At 44.9% G+C, this 23,116-nt stretch overlaps 1 long non-coding RNA gene and 1 gene segment (V, D, J or C); one reads left to right on the forward strand and one right to left on the reverse strand.

Annotated features, from left to right (window-relative positions):
• The window catches only part of LOC140460187 (uncharacterized), a 94,588-nt gene that overhangs the window by 46,496 nt on the left and 24,976 nt on the right, over positions 1 to 23,116 (reverse strand). Inside the window, exons 2-3 of the long non-coding RNA XR_011953900.1 lie at positions 21,553 to 21,832; positions 4,925 to 4,992 (exon numbers count right to left, since the gene is read on the reverse strand). This is a non-coding gene — a long non-coding RNA (uncharacterized lncRNA). The remainder of the gene's footprint in view (positions 1 to 4,924; positions 4,993 to 21,552; positions 21,833 to 23,116) is intronic.
• Positions 9,572 to 22,293, forward strand: LOC140460185 (immunoglobulin heavy constant mu-like). The segment is given in 7 exon segments: positions 9,572 to 9,685; positions 10,159 to 13,111; positions 13,203 to 13,520; positions 18,480 to 18,782; positions 18,874 to 19,191; positions 20,555 to 20,875; positions 21,574 to 22,293. Coding segments are annotated over 6 exon segments (2,148 nt in total).

Here is a 23,116-nt window from a genome sequence, read left to right on the forward strand (position 1 = left end):
TCCTGAATTTCAGGGACTGACCTGGAATTGAATACCGGGCACTGTGTGGAACAGGCAAGTGATCCGATTCCCTCAGTTCTCCCTGAACCCACCCCACCCCCACCCCCACCCCCTGGAGGAATTTCTACGTTGTAGTGTCTGATTGTAACAAGGTGTATGCAGTGGGAACATCTCTGACCACAAACACTGAGTGAGGGGTCAGTGTCACTGGAGTGAAACACCTCAGTCTGTTTGATTGCAATTCCTATTCTTCCTCACCGGGAAAATATAAAACACTGAACAAATATTTCTTGTACTTGGGTAATTTTAGGTGTGTTTCTGCAGTTGTCGTTGTTCAAGCTCTTGTCTGAATTTACTCACTGAGTGCGCTCTACCTCCTTTCTCATCTTTCTTTTTGTATTCCACTACCTTTTCTTCCTTTGTTGTCAGTTCCTTCCCTTTTCTTTGGTCTCTATTTCTCTTCTTTCCCTGTTTTCATTCCTTAGCCTTTACCTTTCTCCTCTCTCTCTCTCCCTCTGTAACCTACAATGCCAATAGAACAGTGCCCCCCCACCTCCCCCCATCACTGGGGTTAAAGCTGGAACATTCTGGAAAGATGCTGAAAGGATCAGTTCAGTGTGAGGGGGTGAGGTCTGCAGTAGGATGTTGATACTGGACTGTAATATACTGGTGTGAGATCCTGTCAGCATTGAACAGACATTTCAAGTCTCTCAGCATTTATTATTGAGAATCTCGGAGCTTTTAATCTGATTGGCTCAGTGGTGGGAAAGGTGGTTAAAATTCTCAATGACACTGAGAAAGTGGATGCAGGATATAAGGGTAAAAGGGAATAAATTAAAAGCAAACCTATCACTGACACAGTCCAGTCAGTCTGATGGTGGAGTTGAGGATATTTTTACAGTTAGTAATTCAGGATAAAATTTAAGGCAACCTCACTTACTCAGGGAGTTTCTGTGATCTGTTATATTCTGGCTGAAAGGACAGAAGAATCAGATTCTATTGTAAAGATCAACATCAGATTAATATTGAAAGGAAAACATTTGACAGCCCTCTGGGACAGTAACAGGGGGGTGGATTGAGTGGTTTGTTCCACCAAAGAGCCACCATACACTGATACACGCAGCATAGACAGAGGGGTGCCAGTGGATGTGGCATCTGGATTTTCAGAAAACTTTTGAGAGCATTTTGGAAAGGCCAATCAGGGCAGGACTTATCCACTTAATGGTAAGGGCCTGGGGAGAGTTGCTGAACAAAGAAACTTGTGGAGTTGAAAGAGGGTAAGATAGTGAACAAGGCAATTGGTGAAAGCATCCAGTTTCGGAGTTGAGAGGTCATGCTGCGGCTGTACAGGACATTGGTTAGGCCAGTTGTGGAATACTTTGTGCAATTCTGGTCTCCCTCCTATCAGAAGAATGTCGTGAAATTTGATAAAGTTCAGAAAAAAATTACAAGGATATTGCCAAGGATTTGATCTACAGGGAGAGGTTGAAGAGACTGGGGCTGTTTTCCCCGGAGTGTCAGAGATGAGATTAGTTTGGGATATCTGGTTGGCATGAACGAGTTGGACCAAAAGGTCTGTTTCTGTGCGGTACATCTCTGTGACTCTCTGCCTTTAAATTCCCATACTGGGGATAATAAATTAGACTTGGGGGAATGTATAAGTCTGGATGGAGACAGAAGCAGAGAGTTGGAATAAATGGATCATTCTCAGGACAGCAGGCTGTTACTGGTGAGATACTCCAAGGGTCAATGCTAGTTCCATAAATGCTCACAATCCGTATAAATGACAAGGATGTGGGGACCAATGGGGATGTTTATAAATTTGCTGATAACATCAAACTGTCTGGGAACATTATTTGTGAGGAGGGTGCAAACAGGCTTCAGGAAGATTTGGACTGGCTTTGTGAATGGGCTAGAATTGGGCTTTTAAAATATATTATATAGAAGTCTGAAGTTATTCACTTTGGCAGGAAAAAACAGAAAGTCTGATTTGGAAGTGCGAGTGTCCAAAGGGATCTGGGTGTCCTTGTTCATGAGTCACTCAAACCTAGCAGGTGGGTGCCACAATTACCAAAGAAAGCAAACAGGATGTTGGGATTAATTACATGGGAATATGAGTCCACAAGGAAAGGTGCCTTACTGCAGTTGTATAGGGCCTTGGTGAGACCACACCCAGAACATTGTGTACAGTTTTGGTCTCCTTATCCAAGAACAGATCATACTTGCTGTACAGGCAGTGCAATGGTTGTTTACCAGACGAATCCCTGGCAGGGTTGTTTAATGAAGAGGGATTGAGGAAACTGTGGAAACTATGTCTGTATTCTCTGGAATTTTGAAGAATGAGAGGTGATCTGACTGAATATACAAAATTCTTACAGGGGCTGATGTGAACAGGATGTTTCCCTTGGCTGGCAATCAGAGCCGGGGGAACCAAAACTCTTAGGATGAGAGGCAGGCCATTTCCAATTGAGATGAGGAGGAACTACCTCTTTCAGAGGATGGTGAATCTTTTGGAACTCTCTACCCAGAGGGCTGTGGAAGTACGATCATTGATCAGGTTCAAGACAGAAATCAGTGTGGATCTGGAGACTGATGACATTATGGGAAATGGAGATAAAGCAGGAGAATGGAATTGAGGGGATGGTCAGCCATGATCTAGAATGGCAGGTCAGGCTTGAGAGACTCAGTGGCCCACTCCTGTTCCTAAGTTCCTGTGTGTGACTGACACACAATGAAAGGATTGACAGGTCACCGGGTGTCTTCTCTCTTGGATAGAGAAGGCTGAGGGGTGACTAAATCAAGATTGTTAATGTTCTGAAAGGTTTTGATCAAATGGAGTAGAAGGAGAATGTTTCACCTTGTGGGGAAGATCTAAGACAGAGTAGACCATTCAGCCCATTGATTCTGTTCCACCATTCAATGAGATCATGACTGATCTGATCATCCTCCACTCCATTTTCCTGCCTTTTTTTCCATAATCCTTGATTCCCTTTGTGATTAAAAATCTGTCTATGCCAATATTGAATATACGTAATGACAGACCCTCGACAGTCCTTTGCAGGAAAACATTTCACAGATTCACTACCTTCTTGGCGGCATTGTGGCTCAATGGTTAACACTGCAGCCTCACAGCGTCAGGGACCCGGGTTCGATTTCATTCTTGGGCAACTGTCTGTGTGGAGTTTGCACACTCTCCCCATGTCTGCTTGGGTTTCCTCCGGGTGCTCCGGTTTCCTCCCACAATCCAAAGATTTGCAGGTCAGGTGGATTGGCAAATTGCCCATAGTCTTAGGTGCATAGTCAGAGGGAAATGAGTCTGGGTGGGTTCCTCTTCGGACGGGCGGTGTGCACTTGTTGGGTCAAATGGCCTGTTTCTACACTGTAGGGAATCTAATCTATGAGACAAAATTTCTCCTCATCTTTATCTTAAACGGCATATCTTGAGGCCATCAGTATAAGACTGTTCCCAAGGAATCCAATTGGAACCTCTTCAGCCGAAGAGTGGTGAGAATGTGAAATTGTTAAAGGATGGAGTCATTGAAGTGAAGAGTGGAGATGGATTTAGAGGGAAGCTAGACAAGGCTGTGAGGAGAAAGGGAATGGATGGTTATGATGGTTCAGATGAGGAAATATGACAGAATTGATTAGCATCCCATCGAAACCCCTCAACATCTGCTCCCTCCACCATCAATACTTAGTGACAGCAGTGTGTACTATCTACTGCAACAACTCACTAAGGTTCCTTCAATAGCACCTTCCAAACCCACAACCACCACCATCTAGAAGGACAACGGCAGCAAATACTTTGGAACATCTCCACCTACATGTTCCCTTCCAATCCACACAGCATCTTGACCTGGAGCTATATTATTGGATCTTTACTGTCACTGGCCTCAAATGCTGCAACACCTTTTCGAACATGCATGGGTGTCCACGCTTAAATGGTCAGCAGGGGTTCAAGAAACATCTCACCCTCATGTTCTCTGGGGCAATTAGGGAGAGGTAATTAATGCTGCCTCAGACAGTGACCCCCTCACTCCAGGAATGAATATAATAAAAGGAGGCTTGAGTGGACCAGAAATACCAGCATGGACCGGTTGGGCTGAATGGACACATCCTGTGCTGCATATTCTGTCTAGCTATTAAAGCTCCTTTATTATATTAGCCAATACTCATTGTCATGTGCTCAAAGTAGTTGCGAAGGAAATAACTTGTATTTTTATTGCACCTTCCATGAGTTCAGGACATACCTGACCAGTTTATAGCTTTTGAATAGATTTGAAGTGCTGTCAGTTTTTGGAAGCAGTGAATACGTCATTAAACCAGGACCCCATGACCAATAAGATACTGACAGTTTTTAATGATGTTGGAGGGGGGATAAATACTGGATGACACTTTGAGAAGTCAGTTTAATGTCTGATCTAAAAGACCAGCCCCTCCAACAGTGTAGCACTCCCTCAGTAATATCAACCTAGATGTTGTGCTCCAAGAATCAGCTAAACCCTCAACCTTCAGGTTTAAAGTGAGACTGTGACCACTGAGCCACTGCTGAGTGAACAGCTATTGTCTGCTTTACACCAGGGCCATAAGGGAACATTACCGTAATCAACTCTTCCCATTGAGTACAGTCAGAAAGAGAGCAGGGCAGATTGTAACCTGGGCTGAGATTCACTCTCACCAGAATCACTCAAGGCCAGGTTCACCCTGAATTTTATCAATTCCAGCTCTCTGCAGCCGATACAGTTACGCTCATCATTCTCCTCATTACTGCTGTCCTTCAGCACAATGCTGACAGTCTCAGGAATTTATCAAAGTTATCCCCAGATCCATCTCCTGACCCCCACTTCCCAACACTGTTTGATCCACTGATCCATCATGAACTAGACTTACTGCCCACTGGTTGCAGGATGTGAAAGACTGTCACCTGGAAACGATGTTGACTGATATGATCCTGTCACCCACACTGGAAAAGTTCAGCAGCTCCATCAGCATCTGTGGAGACAGAAATAGAATTAATACTCAGATTTCTGAAGCCCACAGTGGATTAATTTAATTTGTCTATTTTCTCAAAATGCTTGAATTTATATTGTGTCTTTGGTAAAACTTTTCACAGCCAAAGAACTACATTTGAAGTGTCATGATCAGTGGAATGTCAGGAACACAGCAGCCAATATTAAAAAAAATAGCATTAAGATCACAAGAGAATTAACCATTTTCAAACTGAGTGAATCAGACACAACATTGACTTCACACCCAAACAATATTCCAGTCTATTCAAGCCTGTGGGGTTGATGTCAATCTGCTGTTCCCCTGAATAATGCAAGATTCCTGCTTGATAATGTGGACCGTCTCTGCTTTGTCCTCCAATTCCCAGCTGTCCAGTGTTTTCCCAAGGTAACTTCAAGAATAATTTCATTATGTAATCCCTTACCGAGCATGAGCTCTCCCTTTCCTCTGACAATCACCAACTATCCATTGGCTTTTACTGGTTGTTTCCCTGATTTCACACACATTCCCAAAATCTTGCAGCATAGAAGCTCAATCTTTAACTCAAGACAGAGATTGGGAGACAATGAGTTACTCTTGACATCAAGAGATATGGAGATAATATCAATATGTCATTGAAGGAGGTGAAAATCTAAAAGACTGAATCATAAGATTGACGGTCTGTGGTTGTACATATTTCTCTGTACAATTGAAATATTACCCTTCCTATCCTTGGCCTGTCCCTAGTGTGACAGATTCAATTCCATGAAAAACCTGAAGGGTTTGCATCCACTGCCGCTCCCTCACCACCTGACGCCTGGAGGAGGAGGAACGCCTCATCTTCCACTTTGGAACACGTCAACCCCAGGGCATCAATGTGGACTTCACCAGTTTCCTCATTTCCCTTCCTCCCACCTTACCCCAGTTCCAACATTCCAGCTCAGCGCTGTCCTCATGACCATTCCTACCTGCCAATCTCCCTTCCCACTTATCCACTCCACCCTCCCCGCTGACCTATCACCTCCATCCCCACCCCCATTCACCTATTGTACTCTTTGTGACCTTCCCCCCATCCTCCTCTCTGACCTATCACCTCCATCCCCACCTCCATTCACCTATTGTACTCTTTGTGACCTTCCTCCACCCTCCTCTCTGACCTATCACCTCCATCCCCACCTCCATTCACCTATTGTACTCTTTGTGACCTTCCCCCACCCTCCTCTCTGACCTATCACCTCCATCCCCACCTCCATTCACCCATTGTACTCTTTGTGACCTTCCCCCACCCTCCTTTCTGACCTATCACATCCATCCCCACCTCCATTCACCTATTGTACTCTCTGTGACCTTCCCACACCCTCCTCTCTGACCTATCACCTCCATCCCCACCTCCATTCACCTATTGTACTCTTTGTGACCTTCCCCCATCCTCCTCTCTGACCTATTACCTCCATCCCCACCCCCATTCACCTATTGTACTCTTTGCTACCTTCCCCCACCCTCCCCGCTGACCTATCACATCCATCCCCACCCCCATTCACCTATTGTACTCTTTGTGACCTTCCCCCACCCTCCACTCTGACCTATCACATCCATCCCCACCCCCATTCACCTATTGTACTCTCTGTGACCTTCCTCCACCCTCCTCTCTGACCTATCACCTCCATCCCCACCCCCATTCACCTATTGTACTCTTTGTGACCTTCCCCCACCCTCCACTCTGACCTATCACATCCATCCCCACCTCCATTCACCTATTGTACTCTTTGTGACCTTCCCCCACCCTCCTCTCTGACCTATCACATCCATCCCCACCTCCATTCACCTATTGTACTCTTTGCTACCTTCCCCCACCCTCCACTCTGACCTATCACATCCATCCCCACCCCCATTCACCTATTGTACTCTTTGTGACCTTCCCCCACCCTCCACTCTGACCTATCACATCCATCCCCACCTCCATTCACCTGTTGTACTCTCTGTGACCTTCCCCCACCCTCCTCTCTGACCTATCACATCCATCCCCACCCCCATTCACCCATTATACTCTTTGCTACCGTCTCCCCAGCAACCACCGTCCCCTCCACCCCCCCCCCCCCCCCCACCCCGCCCCACCCCCAACCCCATTTATCTCTCCATCCTGGAGGCTTCCTTCCCTCTATTCCTGATGAAGGGCTTTTGCCCAAAAGGTCGATATTCCTGCTCCTCGGATGCTGCCTGACCTGCTGTGCTTTTCCAGCACCACTCTGATCTAAACTCTGGTTTCCAGCATCTGCAGTTCTCACATTTGCCTCTTGTATCACAATCTGTCAGCTTCTCCAGATTCTGTGATCTGGTGCCAGTCCATGCAAGTCAACAGCTTTAACCATCTCAATCAGGGCAGGTTTTGAACTCACGGCCTGTTAGACAATATATTTCCATGAGTCCTGAGTCCTTTCTTGCCCATATTGCTATTGCCTCCAGGTTAGAAATGTCACTTGTTTTGAATCTATGGTATTTTAATCTCTCAATCAATGTCACCTCAAAACAATTATTACTATCACCATAATTTTGGAGCTAGATTCTTCCATTTATGTGAAGTACCATCTGGTGCTGTCAGTTCTATATTAAATTAATCGATTAATTAATTAGTTTGTGTTTCCAGTTCAATTTCTCATCTGGAGGATGGTGGTTCAAACAGTGGAACACTCCAACAGTATCAGCTCAACTCTGAAATGAGCTTGAACACATGACCTTTTGATTTTGATGTGACCGTGAGACCAACTGAGCCACAGCTGATCTATAAATGTGTAAACTCTCTGTGTAACAGTGTAATTGTTTTCAGAAGTAGCTGGTTCTAGCTTTAACACAATCTCTCCAGTTTCATCTAATTGCCATGAATTTATTTACTGGGTCTATCTATTTCTGTTTCAGATGTCCAGATCAAACCTTCAGTTTATGCTTCCAGTACTTACTGTGAGAGAAGCTCCAACCAAGATGAGATCAGCCTCCTCTGTCTAGTCAAGGATTTTCAGCCCAAGAGCATCAATCAGAATTGGTCCAGTGACAATAGAGTGATCACAACTGGAGTAAATAACTATCCAGCAGTCTTGGGGCAAAATATGACGTACACAATGAGCAGTGTGCTCAAAGTCTCTGCATTGGATTGGAATGCCAACAAGGTCTACCATTGCAAAGCGGGTTACAAGTCAGATGAAATGGTGACAGCCGAGGTCAAAAAGCCGACACGTTAGTACAAGAGCTTACATATCATTCTAAACTGTACTAGGATCAGGGGATGAAGTTGGAAAGGAACCTTCAGCAACCAGTGAAGGAGGTTTCTGCCAAATAGACCACAAATGAATTCTTGTAGCCACAGAGTCTATCCTGACTTAACAGCAGTGCTGCTGGGAGCTAAGTAAAGAGCCATGAGAAATCACCCCAAACGACCCAAGGCAGGGCAACAATGTCATCGCCTGTGATGTCCCAATCCCAGCATTTAGTTCTGCTCAAGTCAGTGAAACTGAATATCGGGACTGGGGCAAAGGGGGGAGGGCTGGGGTGGTGGGGTTGTGACACACAGGAAACAAATCCCATAACTTTGTCCACTTTCTGATCCAGCTCCAATATTAGAGCCCTGCACCCACCCTTTAACATATCACCAACAAGATCCTGATTTAGAAAATCATACAGGAAAGGAGGTCATTTAGCCCAATAAATCTGTGCCTGCATTATCAAAGATGTAAAATTGTTTCACTGCTCTGCTCTTTATCCACGATCCTCCCAATGTTTTGTATTCTCAATAATAATTTGTTTCTCTTTCGGAAAATACAGTTGAATCTGCTTCACCGGCCCCTTTCAGGAAAATTCAAACAAATTGTTATATTTCCAAAGGAAAACGTCCTCATGCCAACCTGGGTTTATTGTATCACTTATTACGAGTGATCTCCCTGGAAATGGAAACAATTCCTCTCCATCCTTTACTGGTTGTTTACCTGATTTCACACACACTCCCAAAATCTTGCAGTGTGGAAGCTCAGTTATTCAGATCAAAACAGAGATTCATAGATTTCGAGATGCTCTTGACATCAAGAGATATCTAGATAATATGAGCATGGCATTGAAGGAGCTGCCGAGCCATGGCACATGAACAGGGGGAGGCCAGTCAGCTCCTTAAGACTGCTCCACCGTTTCATTAGATCATGGGTGACCTCCACCTCAACTTCCAGTTACCTGCCTTTGTTCCAGGTCCCAGTAAAATGTGATACTTCACTTGGGAGACCGTAGATATGCTGCTAGCACTCTCTAACCCAGCTCACTTCACATTCATGGTCATTCTCATCAGGCTGTTTATTCCCAAGTGAATCAAAATCTGTTTCCAAAACAATCACATCATCTGAAATATTGTATCTTTCCACAGCTCCCCATGTCTTCTCTGTTGTTCCATCCCCGGAGGTTGTCTACAATCAAACTACTGCTGCCCTGGGGTGCATGCTATCTGGATTCTATCCTGACAGTGTCCAGGTTTCCTGGTTTAAAGCTGGACTGCACCAATCGGGTACCAAACTCCCTTCCAAAACGGGAAAAGGCAATATGTTTGAAACAATCTCTTACCTGACTGTACAGGTGGCAGATTGGAAGAAAGGGGATGAATACACTTGTGAAGTGATCCATGAGGCTACAAGCTTCAATACCAGGATCAACATGAAGTACCAAGAGGGTAAGTAGAGTCTGACCGGAAGAAAGAATACCCTCCTATTGACTGAATGCCTGAACACTTGAATTACTGTCCTTCATTGCAGGGAGAGGTGAGATGTTCAGTATTTTCTGTTTTGATATTAAAGTCACATCTGAGTGGAGTATTGTAATGTAATGTATGAAACAGGAAGACCACCTGGGTGGGGTTGCCTGCCTATTAAATCCCTCATTCCATGCTACTCGACGTAACTGCAGTAGAAAGAAAATTAGACGAGATATCAAATGGTCTTCTGAAACCATCCACAGTCCAAATCACCTTCTGTTTCCTCCCAGTGTTACCCAAGTGCTGTTTCATCACAGAAATCTTTCCAATGCTGAATTTGAATGAATTACCATGATCTGTTTCGAAGATCTCTTGAGGGAGCTTGTCCATAACATAGGGGAAGGAGAGGTCAACATGTATAACATTTAAATTTGTATTTCTTCCAATTCCAGGTGAAAAACCGACATGCCACAGTTGTCCTCCTTGCTCTTGTTCTGACTTTGTGCCAGTACTGCTCTACCACACTAACCTTAATGTGACCCTCAAAAACGGTGAAAAGCACCAATATAACTGTGCCCAACAAAGGTGTCAAATAAAGTTGTGAGCTCATTGTGAATGGAATTGACTGTTGAACTTTATTACAAGTCATCTGGCAGGTTCAAATCCCCAGCCCATGGAGTCTGTCAGAATGATAGTGGAAAGACTGTGAGAAGTGACAGCCCTGGTTAATGTTTCCCACTCCTTATTGAAATGGTCACTGTTTGGTGACCTGGACTGGTTTAGGTTGAAATGTCCTGATCTCACAGTTTGACCGTCACCACCAAGTTGAGAAGAATTTGACGATTATTTGTCACCCATGGGGGCCACCACCTTGATCTCATAAAGTAGGATTTGGTCTCTTTCTTCAATGATGTTGGTCCTGAGGCAAGTTGGTAATTCAGGCCATAAGGACTTATCTGGTGCCCTGTACAATCCGAAAGGTTTTGGGTGGAAACACAGGATAGTAAAATTGGAGAAGTTCCCTTCGATCCTGGAGACTGACAATGGTCAATGAAAGGTTCTCAATGTTCACAAGGAATTCAAATTGACAAAGCTCCTTTTAATGTCTCCATGAGGGAATGTGGAGTGAACTGCTCCTTACCCTGTGATTTCACCATTTTACAATGGTATGGGGAGTGCTTCTGACCCTGTGAGGATTGATTGTGGGAAAGCAAACATTAAGACTTGGTTACTAATAGAATGATCAATGATAACCTGGAAGGAAATTGCTCAACATCTTGTCTGAAAGGTGGGTGAGGGAAGCAGAACATCTGAAGCTAATAACAGGCGTGACCCTGTCAGACACTGTCCTGAACATCAGCTCAAACTGCAGCCAGAGGAGTCGGTATACAGTGTTCATGAATGGTTTTGACCAGGACACAGACAGAGTCATCATTCTCTCTGCAAGTATTCACTCAATATGATATAGACAGAGAACAATCAGTGTGGATCAAAGCAGATACCCCAGTTGTGGGGGTTTGCACAGTGAATGTTTTTGTAGACTGATTCTGCAGGATATCTGAAGTGATGGTGATCCTATGACAGGCAACTAAGAAGAAGGACAGATGACAAATTCAATGAATCATTATTCTCCCAGTCTAATAGCTCTTGAACGAAATTAGAGAGGATGGGGAACATATTATATATAAATGATCACCAATCTCCAACAAGAGAGGACTTTTATTACTTCCTATGATACACCGGGTTTACTGTCCCAATGCAAAAATGAACCAACCTCCTTCACAGGCATGATCATCAGTGACATGTTGCACTTACATATCCTCCAATGTGATAAAACATCCCAAGCTGGTAAAAAGCCAGAGAGGAATTGGTACTGAGCCAAAAAATGGTGGAATTAGGATGTGACCAAAAGCTTGGCCAGTAAGGTGGTTTTTAACAGTGTCTGGAAGGGGGAGAGAGAAAGAGAGAGAACAGGTTACTGAGGCTGGGGCAGTGAGTTCTACAGATTCGGATCTTGCCACCAATGTTTGGACAAAGGGAACAGAGGATTCACACCCCGAGTTGTACAGAGTTTCCAGATTATTGTCGAGCTGAAGAAGATTACAGATAGAGGAAAGGCCAAGGCAATGGAACATTACGATGAGAATCATAAAACAGAAACTTCCAGTGCTGACCTGAATGAGAGGAAAAGTAAAGAACGATTTGCATTAATATATCGTTTTCACAACCACATGACATCATTAAGTGCTTCACAGCCAGTTAAGTATTTTAATGTGAAGTCACTCTTATAATGTAGGAAACACAGCAGCCAACCTGTACAGAATGACCCAGTGAGTGAGTGATAAAATTGACCAGAACATCAGCAGTAACCTTCCTGCTTTTCTGCAGAATAGTGCTCTGCCATATGTACCTTCCACTTGACACAGCAGTCAGGACCTCATTTTCATTTCTCATCCAAAGACAACACCTCTGACAGGGCAGCACTCCCTCTGGTCTGCCCTGAATTGCCAGCTTTGAGATTTGTACCCAAGTGGGATAAGAGCCAACAATGCCAACACAGAGGTGCCAGCAACAGTGTTTGGTTGAAAGAAATGAGCTTCTTTTTGATTTGGTGTACTCGACATTAGGAATCAATCCACTGTCACACCCAGAGAAAACAAATTTGTTCAGTTGTTCATTTTGCTGAGCAGTTTGTATCTCTGTCTCACTCCATTTCACAAATCAGAGATTACATTTATTAACAGTGTTGTCTCTGAAAACTGCTCAGCCCACAACTCAATTACAGTCCTCGCAGTGGATTCTTGATCACTTGGTAAACACATTCAAAATGGATCTGGCTCTTTCTTAATGCACTGATTGTACATTCTTGGTCAAAACTTACAAACTGAGAACCACAAAACATGTTTGAAATAACCCTTGGATTTTCTAATGATCAGGATGTCCTGCTCCAGATGTCCTGGATTAAAAACAATTCCAGTTCCAGGCCACTTCTGTCCCTATATTTCTTGTTTCTCATGACAGCTAAGCCTTCCTTAAACATCCGACACCTGCTGATACCGGAAAATGCCAATTCTTCTGAAATTTTTCCTTTCCCTCTCCCAGAAGTGTCTCTATTTCTCCAAAATCCTTCCATGCAAGAGGTTTGGATCAACAAGACTGCCACCCTGGTGTGTACAGCAGTCTGTTCTGATCCCAGCCAGGTCCGGATCACCTGGAATGTGAATGGGAAGCAGAGAAGTGAAGGGGTTATAGCTCAAGCACAGAAAGAGGAAGGCGCCCAATACATGGTCATCAGCCATCTCCGAACAACAGCAGAGGAGTGGGAGAGTGGGGTGGAGTTTGTGTGCTCTGCTCAAAGTGGTTCCTCCTCTTCTCCTGTGTCAAAACGAACAAGGAGCATAAAAGGTAGGCAAGTGAATGAAAAGTTATATCACTGACATTGCCAACCACAAAGGAAAATATTTAACACCATCTTTGTTTTGTTCATTGGTTCCAGTTCAGCCAAAAAGTCCCAAAGTCAGACTGCTGTCTCCTTCAGCCCAAGAGATCAAGAATCACAGCAGAGTTACACTCGAGTGTGTGATCACTGGATTTTACCCAGACAGCATACAGGTCTCCTGGGAGAAGGATGGCAGCCTGATCTCCTCCAACACCCGTGCTGGCCTCACTGCTCTGGAGCAGACAGAGACATTCAGTGTCAGGCACTACCTGAGTGTGAGCACAGAGGAGTGGTGGAAAGGCTCAGTCTTCACCTGTGCAGTGAGTCATCCACCCTCCAACTTTAACAGCAGGAAGGAGGTGAAGAATGTTCAAGGTAAGACCTCAGCCTGATGCCAAGATTGACATAATTCATCCTCATACAAACTCTCCTTCTGCCAGTTCAAAAAGACCAAATTCTGTCCCTGGGTGTAGTTCCATATTTCCCATCGCAGGGCAATGACGGTGAAAATGTATGCCACCTAAATCGTTAAGTCTTCCAGTTTGATTTAGGAACAGAACCCTTCCTGCATTTGTTCTCACTACATGGTGAGGTTCCTGTGTGAAGCTAACTTTGACATCATTCTCTCTGAAGGCAATATAAATGTGACCAACAAATGTCTGGAATCCATTGATGGGTTGGTTGTGAATGAATCACATTGATCTGGTAAAAGACGGTTGTTCTATTGTAAAGATGTTGGTTGTCAGTGGAATTGCTGAGAGAGAACACGAGAAATCTACTGGGCCCAATACGGTCAAGTAAACTTTGAGAACTGTTTGACTGTTGAAATGTGAAGTATTCTATTCAAATTGGAATTAGAATTCGAATTGGTTTTATTGACATGTGCACTCGAATGAGTACAGTGAAATATTTGCAATGTAGCTGCTTATGCCGCCATCTTAGATACAGGAGACCTAGGTACAGATACTGAAGTCTTTGTTATAGAATTGAAAGATGAATAAATAAAGTCTACCAGAGGAAGGGAAAGGTTTTGAGAATGGAATAGTGTAGGTTAGAGGGGCTTCAGATGGGTCTCACAGACCAGCGCAACATTGAGGGCCAAAAGGCCTGTTCTGTCCTGTAATATTCTGTTCTATGTTCTGAAAAATACTCGAATTACTCAATGTCCAGCATAAGAATAAAAAGTTTTTTAAAAGTACCCAAGCTACGTTTCTCCAAGTCAGCCTCCAGACCACACTAGGCTTCCAGTCTGCAAGGGCCTCCCCCTCCACCCCCACCCCCGGTGGTGACCTGCAGTCCAGGACTTGCTCGTGGGACTTGCCTTCTCCCTCTGGTCTCCAATCTAGGGCTTGCCCCTGGAAGCTGCGTCCAGTACTCTTGGCCTCCAGTCAGGACTCATCTCCCCATGAAGCCCACCAGTCCAGGACTCCTATCCCCATGATGGCCCCCAGTCCAGGACTCATCTCCCTATGATGCCCTCCAGTCCAGGACTCATCTCCCCATGATGGTCTCCAGTCCAGGACTCATCTCCCCATGATGCCCTCCAGTCCAGGACTCATCTCCCCATGATGGTCTCCAGTCCAGGACTCATCTCCCCATGATGGCCTCCAGTCCAGGACTCATCTCCCCATGATGCCCTCCTGTCCAGGACTCATCTCCCCATGATGGTCTCCAGTCCAGGACTCATCTCCCCATGATGGTCTCCAGTCCAGGACTCATCTCCCCATGATGGCCTCCCGTCAGGACTCATCTCCCCATGATGGCCCCCAGTCCAGGACTCATCTCCCCATGATGGCCCCCAGTCCAGGACTCATCTCCCCATGATACCCTCCAGTCCAGGACTCATCTCCCCATGATGGCCCTCCAGTCCAGGACTCATCTCCCCATGATACCCTCCAGTCCAGGACTCATCTCCCCATGATGGCCCCCAGTCCAGGACTCATCTCCCCATGATGGCCCTCCAGTCCAGGACTCATCTCCCCATGATGCCCTCCAGTCCAGGACCCATCTCCCCATGATGGCCCCCAGTCCAGGACTCATCTCCCCATGATACCCTCCAGTCCAGGACTCATCTCCCCATGATGGCCTCCCGTCAGGACTCATCTCCCCATGATGGTCTCCAGTCCAGGACTCATCTCCCCATGATGCCCCCCAGTCCAGGACTCATCTCCCCAGGATGCCCTCCAGTCCAGGACTCATCTCCCCATGATGCCCCCCAGTCCAGGACTCATCTCCCCATGATGCCCTCCAGTCCAGGACTCATCTCCCCATGACGGCCTCCTGTCCAGGACTCATCTCCCCATGATGGTCTCCAGTCCAGGACCCATCTCCCCATGATGGCCTCCAGTCCAGGACTCATCTCCCCATGATGGTCTCCAGTCCAGGACTCATCTCCCCATGATGGTCTCCAGTCCAGGACTCATCTCCCCATGATGCCCTCCAGTCCAGGACTCATCTCCCCATGACGGTCTCCAGTCCAGGACCCATCTCCCCATGATGGTCTCCAGTCCAGGACCCATCTCCCCATGATGCCCTCCAGTCCAGGACACATCTCCCCATGATGGCCTCCAGTCCAGGACTCATCTCCCCATGACGGCCTCCTGTCCAGGACACATCTCCCCATGACGGCCTCCAGTCCAGGATTCATCTCCCCATGATGCCCTCCAGTCCAGGACTCATCTCCCCATGATGCCCTCCAGTCCAGGACTCATCTCCCCATGATGCCCTCCAGTCAGGACTCATCTCCCCATGATGCCCTCCAGTCCAGGACTCATCTCCCCATGATGCCCTCCAGTCCAGGACTCATCTCCCCATGATGCCCTCCAGTCCAGGACTCATCTCCCCATGATGGTCTCCAGTCCAGGACTCATCTCCCCATGATGGCCTCCAGTCCAGGACTCATCTCCCCATGATGCCCTCCAGTCCAGGACTCATCTCCCCATGATGCCCTCCAGTCCAGGACTCATCTCCCTATGATGCCCTCCAGTCCAGGACCCATCTCCCCATGATGCCCTCCAGTCAGGACTCATCTCCCCATGATGCCCTCCAGTCCAGGACTCATCTCCCCATGACAGCCTCCAGTCCAGGAGTCACCTTCGCCTGATGACCTCTGGTCTAGAACTCACACAAGGACTTGCTTCCCGTGCCGTCCTGGTCTCAGACTCTACCCCTGTGCCGTCCTGTTCTCAATCTCACCTCCAGGTCTTGCCAACGACGCCCTCCAGTCTGGGAATCATCTTCTCCATTCCTCTGGGTAAGTTCAGAAGTTAAAAGTTTTGGAAGAAACAAAAACTGCAGCAAAGAGAAGGGAAAGAGAAAAGGAACTGGTGGAGCAGAGGAGCTCCAGCTGGAGTGTCCACTCTGCTGCCATCTTGCCGATGTACCCCATTACCCAGTTATTGACCGCAGTCCATTACACTTCAATCCTCACAAAATACCCAACTCAGAAAGTTTATGGGTTTTGAGGAGCAAATGAAATTGAACCTCGTTTGCTGAACAGTATCAGGATTTTACAACAATAACGCGTGTTCCCCACTACTCTGAGAGCTTATATGCTGAGAGATCACTAATCATTAGGGATGGTTAGATGGTGACATTTGGTCATTTATGAAGGCAGGGTTAAGCAGTTTACAAATATCAGAATATTTCTCATTACCAATGTGAATATTAAATCCAAGCTGTCAAATTGCTGACCACACCCAATGTTTATACACACTGCCTATGGATTGTGTACATTAAACCAATGATTACAACTTACTGACAACAGACTGTGATTAACTTCAATGTAATCAATCTCTCAATTTGTCAATATTTTTGTCTTGGAACTGTTCAGTATCATACGTAAAAAGTGAGGAGGGGAGAGAAACCAAAGCCATCTCAAGGGAATAAAAATCATGTTCTTGTTGGACACTGTGTGTTGAATGTCATTCGAAAATGCAGCCAGGGAGTTGATTCTCAAAGCTTTTTGAGGACTTCGTCTTGATGTTATGTTTTACATTGCATTCAACAGTTAACATCATAATATATAAGGGAGTTGTGATTTTTGGGTGCAATGTGCCTGGAAAGTGTTCAGAACACGTGCTGAGTGTGGGATATCTGAAATGACAACGAGCATTTGGAAATTTAGTAGCAATGGGGAAAATGTGTGAAGCGTTTGGTAAACCATCCACTTCCTACTCCCACAACTCAGACATGCCAGTGTCGTGCAGGATGTACATGCTTTGCCCAAATGACCCCCAAACAGTAGCAAAAGGGGGATCTTTGACACTCCCTCTGAGTTTGTGGGCTGTTCTGTTTGTTGCAAACTAATCATCTTCCTTCACAGAGTGTTACCTACAATAAGCTGCCATTCAGGAAAAGATCCTAAGGTGTTGCACTGGAGAGTTATCAATCAGAAATTGACACTCAGCCAATGGAGCAGATATCAGGGAGAAGGAATAGTTTTTTAAGGAGCACCTTACAGGACTGAGAGTTGGACATGTAATCATGATTCAGGGATGGATTTCTAGAAGTCAGGGCCTCGGTGCCTGAAGGAACAACTACCAGTGCTGGAGTGAAAGGCGTGGGAGATGTAGAAAGGGTCAGATTTGCAGGAATGTAGAGTTCATTGACACATATGCAGCTGATAAGTGTGACAGACATAAGGAGATGGGAGACTAAGGAAAGGCATAAACACAAGGATAAGCATTTTAAAATTGAGACATTCCAAGGCTGTTTCGAAAAGAGGTGAGAGGTCCTCATTGCTTCAATCTGCTCAATGTCACAAATCAGGGACTGGGCTGGAGGTGCTTTCAGTGAATAAGCCATTTTTCCGTTGTATATTTTGCGAAGCATCTGCATTTATCTCACTGCATTTCACAGAGTTTCCATTTTATTAACATTGTGACAGTTACATGTTGTCCAAACCCACAACTCAATCACAGTCCTCATTGTGAATCTATTGGTCAGAGTCATAGCAAATGCATTCAAAGAGGACGGAGCAGGATCTTGATGCTCTGATTATGTTTTCGCAGTCAGAGTGCAAGCCAAGGACTATGTGACAACGTTTAAACAATCTTGAGATTATCTAATGTTCAATTCAATGTGAGATTAACTGGCGTGTGATTTCATCCAGTATCAGCTGATGATTTTGCACATTATAAAGTACTGAAGACAAAATTCTCCTCTGTGCTGATCTGTCACCATTTCTCATCAACAGCAATATCTCTATTAACATTCTGAATCCTCCTGACACCTCCTGTCCTGTCAGTCTCCTACCACATTTGCTGTCCTGGCATGTCACTCCCGACACAAAACAATTTCAATTCTTCTGAACTTTTCCTTTCCCATTCCCAGAAATATCAGTTTTTATTCGCAATCCTTCTAAGGAAGAGGTTTGGATCAACCGGACTGCTACTGTGTTGTGTACAGCAGTCTGTTCTGATCCCAGCCAGGTCCGCATCACCTGGAATGTGAATGGGAAGCAGAGAAGTGAAGGAATCACGACACAGCAACAGAAAGAGGAAGGCACCCAATACATGGTCATCAGCCATCTCCGAACCACAGCAGAGGAGTGGGAGAGTGGGGTGGAGTTTGTGTGCTCTGCTCAATGTGGTTCCTCCTCTTCTCCTGTGTCAAAACGAACAAGGAGCATAAAAGGTAGGCAACGGAATGAAAAATTATATCACTGACATTGCCAACCTCAAAGGAAAATGTTTAACACCATCTTTGTTTTGTTCATTGGTTCCAGTTCAGCCAAAAAGTCCCAAAGTCAGACTGCTGTCTCCTTCAGCCCAAGAGATCAAGAATCACAGCAGAGTTACACTCGAGTGTGTGATCACTGGATTTTACCCAGACAGCATACAGGTCTCCTGGGAGAAGGATGGCAGCCTGATCTCCTCCAACACCCGTGCTGGCCTCACTGCTCTGGAGCAGACAGAGACATTCAGTGTCTGGCACTACCTGAGTGTGAGCACAGAGGAGTGGTGGAAAGGTTCAGTCTTCACCTGTGCAGTGAGTCATCCACCCTCCAACTTTAACAGCAGGAAGGAGGTGAAGAATGTTCAAGGTAGGTGCTGGACCTGACTCCAACATTGACACACTTGTCTCTTCATTACTATAACCTGTAATTGGGCCAGTCATGTTTAATGCTAACAGTAATGATGTCCATTATTGTAGTTACGTGAATGGGAAACTAATCTTAAGATCAGGGCAACTGAAGAAAGAAAAACACAATTATTCTTTGTGTAACTCCTTCCACAATTTCCGATTCCAAAGCACTTTACAATGCAGCCAACAAGGAATTTTTTGAAGTTTAATGACTATTGTGGTGCATGATACCTGCCATTTAATTGCACACACAATGTTCAGATGAACAGGAAAGGGAGTTTTACTGCTGCAGTATTATCCAGGGCATAAATGGGATCTCCCAGTTGTCATCTTCAAGTTAGTGGCTGTGGGATCTTCTTGTTTCACTTGACATGACAGACAGGGCATTGCCACATCCAACAGCACTGCCTCAGTGTTGACACTGATGTGTTACATTGATTATACACTCAATGACACAGAGTGGGCTTTGGACAAACACAACTTTCTGATCTAGATGAGAGAGTCCCACCAAGAAGGTAAAGCTGAAATGTTAGCGAGTTAGCCACTTTATCAAGGGATCTTTATCAAATAGGTCAATGGGCTGAAAAAATTGCTGGAGTTCAATGTGGATAAATACGAGCTATCACACTTTGGTACAACAAATAATGGTAGGGCAGATGCAATGAATGGGAGGGCCTTGGGTAATGTTGTAGAAAAGAGGAACTGAAGAGTCCAGGTACATAATTCTTTGATGTTTGTGTCACATGAGACAGGTTGGTTAAAAAGATATTTAGCATACTTTCCTTCATTACTCAGTACTTTGAGTCTCAGAGTTGGGAAGCCATGTTGAGGTTGTATAGGACATTCATGAGACCACTTGTGAAATACCTGTCCAGTTCTGGTTGCCCAGTTAGAGGAAGGGTATTATTCAGCTGGAGAGGGTTCAGAAGAGATTTACCAGGATACTGCTGGGTATGGAAGATTTGAGTTACAAAGAAGACTGGATAAGCAGGAACTTTTTCCACTGTCGGAAGTTGAGAGGCGACCTGATAGAAGTTTATAAAATAATGAGGGGAACAGACAGAGTTAATGATAGTTATCTTTTCCCAATAATGGGGGATTTCAAGAGTGTGGTGTATATTTAAGATGAGAGGAGAGAGATTTTAAAAGGACAAGAAAGGTAAAATGTACACAACAATGTCACTGATTCATAACTGCCCTCTGAAAGAGCTGAGGAAGTTATTAGTTGTATGTCTGGTGGTGAACATGAATTGTCATCTTTACAAGTGGCACACACATCCCACTGGGGAGTTAGGAATTAATAATTGTCGTTCTCCTCCCAGATGAATGTTTGGATTCCAGAATCTCGGTCACCATAAGCAAGCCTCCATTTGAAGAGATCTGGAGGAACAGAACAGCAACCATTCTTTGTGAGGTACTTCACACTGATTTAGAGGGAGTCAGGGTAACCTGGAAAGTTGATGGAATCATGAGACAAGATGGAGTGAAGACCCAGAGTCCCAAGAAGAATGGACATAAAGAGATCATCTTCAGTAGACTTACAGTCCCTGCTGCAGAGTGGGAGAGTGGGGTAGAGTGTATGTGTTTGGTGGAGGACAGAAGTTTGCCAACGCCAGAGAAGAGGTCAATCAGGAAAGCCCAAGGTACGTGTACATGGACCTGTGCATCTAATCTTAGTAAATGAAGTGATTTAATTCCAGAATGCTGAGCAGCCTAACTCTGGTTGTCAGACTATGTTACAAGCCCAGCGATGTGTGCGAGCCCCGTCAAGAAACTGAACAGATGAAACCTGAAATCACCACAGCAGCCTTGGTGTGAATCACACTAGCTCCTAGGGAATGGATTGATGGCAATAGGATAGACAGAGAGGGATTAGCAGCATTTTCAACATTAACATCCCATCAATCCAACACTGGATTGTAAGGGAGATTGGTCAGTCTGAGGTGTAGGCTGGATCTGAGCGAGTCCACGTTGAGGAAAAGGAGACAGAGCAGAGAGCACCACATGAGAATAATGTCTGAAACCTCCCTGTTGACCTCAGGAAGTGGTTCTCCATGGTTTATCTCAGAAACAGTACACTTTGAAAAGATGCCATTTGGTCTATCTTGTCACTGCCAGCTCTTTGAAATATCTCTTCAAATGATCCCATGAATCATCAGCTCCATCTCAGCAACCTTACCATTGTCTACTTTTCAATTTTCTGTCCAATTCCCTGGTGAATGTTACTCTTTAATTTGCTTAGTTGCAAAAGTTGCTTAGTTTTGTGTTAATAGACAAACGTGTCAGGTAAATACAGACTGAGTGAAATATGAAGTCTAACCTCCATTTTCTCTGTTTACAGTTGATGTTAAGACTCAGCCTCAAGTCTTTCTCCTGCCCCCTTCACCGGATGAGATGGAGACTGCTCACACTGCGACCCTGGTTTGCCTGGTCACTGGATTCTCTCCCGCAGAGATCGACCTGGTTTGGATGGCCAATGATACCCTTCTGAAGACAGGGTTCATGCATCAGCCAGTGACTGAGGACGGCAGAGGTGGCTGGAATTCAGGCAGTCACTTGACGGTCTCTGCAGAGGAGTGGAACAGCGGCACCACGTATTCCTGTGTGGTGGGACACGAGTCAGTTACAGCAAATGTGTTCAGAAGCATTAATAAATCTCACAGTAAACCCAACCTGGTTAATGTCTCACTTGTTCTAACTGATAGCTATAACTCCTGTTCATAACATCTGCTGATTTATACAATCACCCATTTATATCATCCCTGTAAATGGATGGTTAACACAACCAGAAAACTGTTGTGAGCACTTTGAAACCTCTCTTCTGGTAGCAATGTGCTTCAAACATGAACAAATTCCAACATTGCTCAGAACTTGAGAGTAAAAATAAATCTTTAAATCAGCCAACATTGTTTTCTCCAAATACCTGAGATCCTCAGGTTTTTTGGAAATGTTTTGTGTGCTGCCCCTGATTATGTATGAAATATCTGTGAATCTCCGCAGAATGTTAATTGTATGTCAATGTACTGATCAAATTTCAATAAACCTGACATGAAAAGTTTCAGTGTTAGTTTAGAGTGATCATTGTTGATGGGTTTGGGAGAAAATAAATCAATAACTTGGGACATGAGCTGTGGTGAATGCAGCATGTTCAGAGTGAAAGGTATTTTTGAATCTTTACTTGACAAAGCTCTCCCACTCCACTGTGATTTCCTTGCCTTACATCTTGGTTGATTTTAGACGAATTGATGTGATCAATTGCTGTGATTAGTCCACACTTTGATTATCATCATGTCATAGCAGTACTTGCCTTTAGTCTCTTGATTTCTCCATTTCAAATTGCAGACAGTAAGTTTCTACAATAAAAGCTTGATAATAACCAGATCATCTGCTTTTTGCTGTTGGCTGAGAGATAAATGATGACTGGCTGAGACACTGAAGAGAATCGCCCAACTCTTTTGAAATGGCCATGAGATCATAGACATCAACCTCATCAGGAGGTACCTTCTTCTCCACTCGCAACACTTTCTCAATCTTACATTGGAGTGTCAACTTAGCTGAGGATCACAAGGATCAGTGATGAAACTTGAACCCACGGTCCTGTCACCCACAAGCAAAAGTGCTCATGACCAAACCACATCACGGTGATTCATGAATTGTAGGCTTTCAGACTCATTTCATCCCTCACATCACCACTGACAAGTCTTTGTGTCATTGAGCAGATGTTCTATTCTACAATTGATATTACAAGGTGGTTTTGTGTCTCGTTTAATATTAGGTCAAATAAAACATTATATAGAATCAAAAAGAAAGACATATTTGAAGTTATAAAGGATATCATCCTGACTGTGGGGATAATCTCAGAGTGCTGCACAAGAGACTTGTTT

This window comes from Chiloscyllium punctatum, chromosome 36, assembly GCF_047496795.1.
Source record: "Chiloscyllium punctatum isolate Juve2018m chromosome 36, sChiPun1.3, whole genome shotgun sequence".
Lineage (NCBI taxonomy): Eukaryota > Metazoa > Chordata > Chondrichthyes > Orectolobiformes > Hemiscylliidae > Chiloscyllium > Chiloscyllium punctatum.